Below are 7,366 nucleotides of genomic sequence, written 5' to 3'. Positions count from 1 at the left end.
TTTGACAGATGAAGAAGATGATGATGAAGACGACGAAACTTCGCACTCCATTTTGTTATAAGGTTTGTGATTTGGTGAAATTGTGTGGTGCAAATGTCTGGGGCTTTCAATTTGTAGTGTGTAATTGTGGTAGAAAAATTGTGTGGTTAAAATTGATTAGCGATTTCAGAAAGAGCCAAACGTGTGGATCTTTCAAAACAGTAATAAAATAAAAATTGAAAAACGTGAAGATCCTTTAATAAAATGTTTATTAAATGTAAATTAATAATTGGGAAAATTAAATTAAACGTTTGCAATATAAATTAATTAAAACTGCCAAAATGTTTGAAATCTTTTAAATTCCAGACAAATATAAATTAATTAAACGTTTAATTAATACATTCAACTGCCAAACTTATTAAAAAATACATATGTAATTGTGCCTAGAATAACAACAAATAGTGAAATGATACCCATATGTAATTATAACTAAATTAAAAGTTAAAATTACAATAACTTACTTTCAACAACCAAATTTATAACTAAATGTTTAAAAATTAAAACTTTAAACAAGGGCAGACAACACAAACATACAATAGAAATTTATTTTGATTAAATGTTCAATTAAACTTCAATATAAAAATAAACGTCAATAAAAAATTAATACTCAATAATTTAAACTTAAATAGAAAATGAATTTTTATTAAACCTCAAAAAGAGAAAGTATAAAATGATATGATTTAAACTTCAATAGAAAATGAATTTTATTTAAACGTTCCTTTAATACGTTCAATTAATACGATTATCTACCAAGAATTAAAAATTGAAAGAATATGATGTTAGATGAAAAGACATATGTAGAGGTAATGATGCTTAATTCAGATATTAAAAGCTAAAGCACAACAATAACTTCATTCAACAACCAAAATTATAACTCAACAAGAAAATCAAATATAAAAACAGGGCCAGACACCCCAAAAGACACACACAACACAAAACACATACTAAAAAATAGATTCCACTAATTCAACCGTGAAAAGCATACTAAGGGCCAGGATAAACCTGGAGTTAGAGAAAGATGAACATCGTCTAGGTGTTATTGAAGAAACCAAGGAGCGCTTGTCGCAAGAAGCAACAAAGACGAATAACCTTCATCAAGAACTAAAGAACCAACCCGATAGCTCCTTCAAGAACGAAGCCATGACCTACTTTGAGCACCAAGCCTCATGCTATGGACGACTTCAATTCGTCCTTGAAAAACAGCTCACATGGTTTCGGTCAACAAGAAATCAAAGCTTGAGGGAGCAAAAGATATCCTCGACAACAAGTAGGGTATGGTTTGTTTGATAATGTATTTTGTGGTGGTGTTTTGTTTTGTTTGTTTTGTAAGGTGTTTTTGGATGTAATATAAGAATGTATTTTGGAAAACATTTTCAACCTTAAAACGTTTTAAATATTATGCTAATACGTTTTAAGAATGGTTTGCCTATTACGTTTTAAGAATGGTTTGTCTACAACCAGAATACAAATATTATGCTAATACGTTCTATATAAACTTAAAACATTTTAAACAAACTAACGGATATATGATTAAAAAAATAGCAATCAGTTTAACAACTTGGTAGGATAAAAAAAACCAACCCTCATAAATTAAGGTCAAAGCAGATACAAACTATTTTTTTTTTAAAAGTCCTGGACATGTTCAGCTGTTATGACCAGGCAAATTACACACCTTGCATTCTCTATGTTTCTTCCCAGATCGACCTATGGCTATCTCTTTCTGAGATTTAATCCTATTATGTGACCCACGACCCTTGTTTCTTATTCCACTCGGCACACGGACGGTCACCTCTGACGGTTGATCATATCCTAAAACTGCTGCAAATCTGTCCCTTTTTGACAAAGAAGTCCTTTGGTATCGTGTCTCATCTACTTTTTGGATCATAATATTCATTTGATCCCTAACTTTTGTAAGTTCATCAATGTCTGTGACATAGCTGTTTATAAGATACTCACCCGTCAATGTTATTTCCCTTGAAATCTCCTTAACTTTCAAATTCTTCTCATTACCCAAATTTGAAATTGGAGCTGTTCTAATATTTACACCCGCATCTCTCTTCCAACGATCCAAAATGTACTTTTTAGAAAATCTTTTTACTCGAAACAAATTTAAAACGTAAAGAATGTGACGACACAATAACCCATATTGTTCAAATATTTTACAACTGCACGATACAATCGAATCTACTCCATCTTCACCATCCTTCTTAATCAACACCTTATCATTAAAAAAATCAATAGCAAAACTTAGACATGTATAAAACGTTTTGCTAGCATGTTTTTGATTCATCAACACTCAATATCTTTGATTTTGCATCTAATACGTTTTGCTAAAACGTTTTATTATAATTTCGTATGAAAATGTTTAAAGACAAATATACCCTTATGTTAATACGCTATAATTTTGCTAATACGTTTTTGATTCATCAACACTCCATATTTTTGATTTTGCATCTAATACGTTTTTCTAAAATGCTTTGTTATAATTTCGTATGAAAATGTTTAAAGACATATATACCCTTATGTCAATACGCTTTGCTGATACAGTCTTTTATCAGACAACAACTTTAAATCAATAAAAATAATAAATTCTGTATAAATTAATTAAATCTTACCTCCAAACATCCTGGTACATATGCATTAAAGTCGAAGATGGAAAACTTCAAATAATCTCCTTCTTCAGTTGACTTAAGAGACGCAACACCGCTTCGAATGTGATACATTTCGTCTTGAAAATCATTAAAAATTGCCCTTGTATACATCAGTTCTACTTCTTGCTCAATAGGACTTTCACTTACCAATTCAGGATGTGTATACCTTGTATCATGATCATTTTTCCTATTGTTAAGCCTTTGAATCTCCATACGATGATCAAAATGACTTAAAAAACTCAACAAGTGATAATTGTGAGTTAGAAACTTGACAAAAAAAATTATTTTCACTCTCCGATCTTGATGAAGTACGCATGAGACCTGATAACGGTTCATCCCTATAATAAGCTGGTATCCAATCGTATCTCATATAAAAAATGTCAGTCAACCATTTATTAGACTCAAGATCAAATTCCTTCATTATAAGCTGCCATTTTGTCTCAAATTCAAATTGAGAAATTGAATCAGTCCACACAATGTCACAAATTTTCCGTTTAAAGTCTTCATTGTTGCAAAGGGCAACACCAACCTATAGTAAAAAAAAAACATAAAAAATTAGTGTTAACAAAAAAGCATACGCTAATACGGTCTATCATCGTTAATACGTTCTTTCGCCGTTAACACGTTCTATCGTTACCTTGTCAGCAAGTTTCTTCATAATATGCCACATACACAACCTCTGTCGTGTGTTTGAGAAGACTGATGCAATTGCTTGCTTAATAGCCGGATCTTGATCGGTAACAACAACCTTTGGAGTGACACCAAATGAATTAAGAAAAACTTTCAAAAGCCATGTATATGATTCAATAGATTCTGATGATAACAACCCAGCACCGACTGTTATATTCCGGCAATGGTTATCAATAGTAGTAAAAGGCACAAAAACCATCTTGTACCTATAAAAAATAGCATAAAAAGTCAAATAATATATAAATTAAGTATAAAAATTTGAAGAGTAAAAAAAAAATAAAATCACAAACTTATTGGTCTTGAAAGTAGCATCGAATGCGATAATATCTCCAAATGCCAAATAATTTTTCTTTGAAATTTCATCAGCCCAAAACAAACGAGTCAACTCACCATTATCATTAACAGTGTATTCAAAAGAAAAATCCTCATTGCTTCTTTTCTTTCCAGTTAATCTTTGGACAACCATTTCAGCATCAAACTCGCCAATAAAACAATTTAACCTTTGTTTAAAATTCTTACAATCATCTTTTGAAGCCCTAACTTCTTCAAAACCTCTATACTTTGTCCTAAGAATATTAAATGCTTTAACTGGGCCCAAATTTAATGTTGACAGCTCATATAAGATATCTTCTTGCACATGAGTTAACTTCCTATTAGATCGAACAAAATGCATATCTTCTTCTTCTACCATTGCATGATTATGTTCTTCCACAAATTCATTTATTTCAAACTTAATACCATCCACAGATTTCAAAAAAATTTGAGCTTTACGACCACACCGAATTGTTGGTCTCTTCCGCCTTTTATAATATGGTCTTTTTGAACTTTCTTTATTATCCATTGAATCATAACTCTTTAGAGGTTTATGACCTTCTTTTGAACATGTAAAATACTTAGACTTTAATATACCATCATTCATGTATGAACCTCCCTTACGAACACAAAAACCAGCTTTCTTTGCATATTCACAATAAAAATCATATGCAAGATCAATAGACTCAAATGCCATTCCTTTAATAGGTTTAATAGAGGCATTCACTTGTGGTACGACATCCTCTGGTAAAGGCCCTAATAAGATAGGTAAATACACACAAACAAAAAGAAGTTAAAAGCTATTTAAAGTTAATATGTTCTTTTAATACGTTCCTATTACTCTATGTATACGATTCTAAACATACATGTTAAAAGTTAACACTTCCAGTCTTACACGTTTAATACGTTCTATTAACACGTTCTGTTCATACGTTCTTATAGTACGTTCTTATAACTATGTCAACTATTTTAATACGTTTTAATACGTTCTTAAGTAAGTCGTTCAATTGTTATACGTTTTCCTAATCCGTACATATAATACATTTTGAACAGAATTTCCAGTACACTCTATACAAACATATTTTTAATTAACACGTTCAAAATTCATAAGTAATTCGTTCAATTCCAATTCATACTATCGAACAAAACAGATTAACAATTACCATATTTTCTCAACTAATTACCTCTAATCAAATAAAAAACTTTACCGGTTACAATAATAGAAAAAATCGACTATCAACTCAACAAAAAATCGACTATCAATTCAGCTAATCACCTCTAATCGAAATCTAAATATACTTACTTTGATGATCGGAATACATCGCGTCCGATAGAAAAAGAAACAAAAATCAGCAAATCGCCGAAATTGCCAAAATCGTAATCTCAATTAATCACGCAAAAACGGTTTATGGAAACAGAGTATAATAATAGAAACAGTTTCTAAATTTAGTAGCGGCGTTGGCGTTGAATTTGTTGAATTTTCAAATGATGTAAAAAGACAATCCTACCCTTATGTTAAGTTACGATATCAGATTGTAAAAACTTATGATCTACGTTCAATATCATCGCGTACGTAATGTACGATAAACCATTAGTTTATTATATCCTTTATCTATATATGTATACATATATATGTATGTATATGTATGTATGTATAAGTGTGTGTGTGTAGCATGAATGTTGGAAGTAAGAAAAGAATCTCGTCTCTTAAGAACATATTCATCCGAAAAGCGTCTCTCAAGACGAGATTTGAAAATCTCTTTTTCCTAGAATATGAAAATATGGACGTAAAAGGTAGGAAACATAAAAAAACAGTCCTGGGAGACTGTTTTTTGAGAAAAAAAAGTTTTGAAAAAAATCTGAATTTTTACTTCAAGATTTCAAAATAATTTGGACTTTCCCTTCATTATTTTCCCAAATCTGGTCTCCTTCCTAACTTTCTTTAGAAATTTGGCCTGTTACCCCTATATTATTATCTTTTCCCAATGCGTCTGGAAAGTCCAAATTCTAAAAAATTTTGAGAAAAAAAGGGTTATTTTGAGGACTCTCTCTCTAAAAGAGACTATTTTAGGAATTTTCCCTAAAAACTTAGAAACATCTATATATGTACAAGAAGTATGCATCTAGTATTGAGATGGTAAAAAATAAATCTCTCCTTGATAAGGCCCGATTTCAATCCTACACAACTCGATCAAGTATATTCCAACCCAAATATCAGTTCAACCATCACCTTCAAAGTGACTTGTAAAACTTGGACCACAACGGGCACGTCACACACCATTATGGTAACGATCATATCCCCGTGTAACTATTAGACTCTACAACTTAACACATAATACGTAGTCTACGCTAGTTTTAACTTTTAAGAAAGTTGTGTAGCCACATGTTAATTTGATTTAACCATTCACCTTAGATTCACAAACCAAAATCGTTTCGTGTTAGGTGTGATATGCAAGACCAACCACCCACAAAAGCAAACTTAAGTGAACGGTCTTTAAATTTTCAGGATTTAAAAGAAGGTTATTGCTTTATTCCCCACAAATAAGTAAATAACATTCAAGTCATATAAATACAATTGGTGTTCAAACATTAAGGCTACAATCAAGTCAATTACTAATTTGGTCAAGGTTCTACCTTTATTAATTTAACCATGTTGTGCGTGCAATGAGAGGTATATTATATATGAGTTTAGAAACCCCGAGCCGAACTCTAGAATAGTAAATTAATTAATAAATAATAAATGAGTGAAGCTTGAATTTGAAAAACTACCAGCCAAGCTTGAACATTAAAAATATAGCTTATAACAAGCTATGCTCAAACTCACGTAAGTTAAACGAGTCGAGCTCATGCTTAGACAAGCAATTTGTGGCTCAACTTGTTACTTGTACACCCCTACGCATGAGGTCATCAATCATGGAACTACCTGTACCCAAACAAGCCTAAGTGTTTAGTTCTTCTATCATTTATGAGTAAAATATTTAAAACACGTTGATGATATTTAAAATCATGTGTATTTTTGTGAGTACGCCGTATGTCATGTTTATGGACGAAGTGAGATTCACCTATAGTGTTGGTAATATAAACACGCTTATTCTTTAATATATCAAAAACCCTAGAGTTATAAACACCATCATAAGTGATGTATAATCATCCCACCATTGGGTCGAAAAATGATGTTTATTATAAGTGAGATAGTTATATCAAACTTTAAGTAGGCATTTTAAGTAATATTTAAAAGCCATTAAAAAAAAGTAGCACTTAAAAGTTCCACCAAAGCCATCTAAATTTCGGTTCGATCGGTCACAAATGTTTAATGAGATCTCATAATGCATTAACAAGTGACGACTTAAGCAAGTTATACTATCACTCTTCAAATAAATTATTAGTAATGCATTAACAAGTGACGATTTTTAAATAAATACCGAAAAACTATGTTATTTTCTTAAGTAGCGTAGCCAATCTCATAATGACCAACAACTTTTATAGGTCTGTTCATCAGATGCAAATATCTCATATTCAAATAAGACGTCATACTGGAAACCATTTGAGTTAAGCACTCTCAAACGTCTTCATTTTTGGTTGACCGGTTTACTGGTCCAACAGGTTTTCACATCTTCGATATTTGATTCGTGAATCATAACTTTTTTGTGCCTAAAGCAAAGACGGCATATCAA

At 31.2% G+C, this 7,366-nt stretch overlaps 1 protein-coding gene across 1 annotated transcript; it reads right to left on the bottom strand.

Moving 5' to 3' along the window:
* Positions 1-1,681: 1,681 nt before the first annotated feature.
* Positions 1,682-4,389, bottom strand: LOC143625674 (protein FAR1-RELATED SEQUENCE 5-like). Its single transcript, XM_077095955.1, has 5 exons — positions 3,671-4,389; positions 3,328-3,586; positions 3,020-3,219; positions 2,655-2,919; positions 1,682-2,257 (listed from the first exon to the last, which is right to left on the bottom strand). Exons 1-5 carry the CDS (start codon positions 4,387-4,389, stop codon positions 1,682-1,684), a joined length of 2,019 nt encoding a protein of 672 aa, XP_076952070.1.
* Positions 4,390-7,366: the final 2,977 nt, after the last annotated feature.

The sequence above is a fragment of the Bidens hawaiensis genome, unplaced genomic scaffold (assembly GCF_021521415.1).
Source record: "Bidens hawaiensis isolate Kalapana, Puna unplaced genomic scaffold, B.hawaiensis_p1.1 tig00004192_1, whole genome shotgun sequence".
Taxonomy (NCBI): domain Eukaryota; kingdom Viridiplantae; phylum Streptophyta; class Magnoliopsida; order Asterales; family Asteraceae; genus Bidens; species Bidens hawaiensis.
This window is presented reverse-complemented; position numbering and strand designations above follow the sequence as displayed.

Excerpts from the sequence above, each read along its gene's own strand:
- LOC143625674 (XM_077095955.1), bottom strand. The coding sequence starts at position 4,389 with ATGGCATTTGAGTCTATTGATCTTGCATATGATTTTTATTGTGAATAT. Across the intron at positions 3,587-3,670 it reads GCTACTTTCAAGACCAATAA|GTACAAGATGGTTTTTGTGC; the intron begins GTTTGTGATTTT and ends TATTTTTTATAG. Across the intron at positions 3,220-3,327 it reads TGAAGAAACTTGCTGACAAG|GTTGGTGTTGCCCTTTGCAA; the intron begins GTAACGATAGAA and ends TTTTTACTATAG.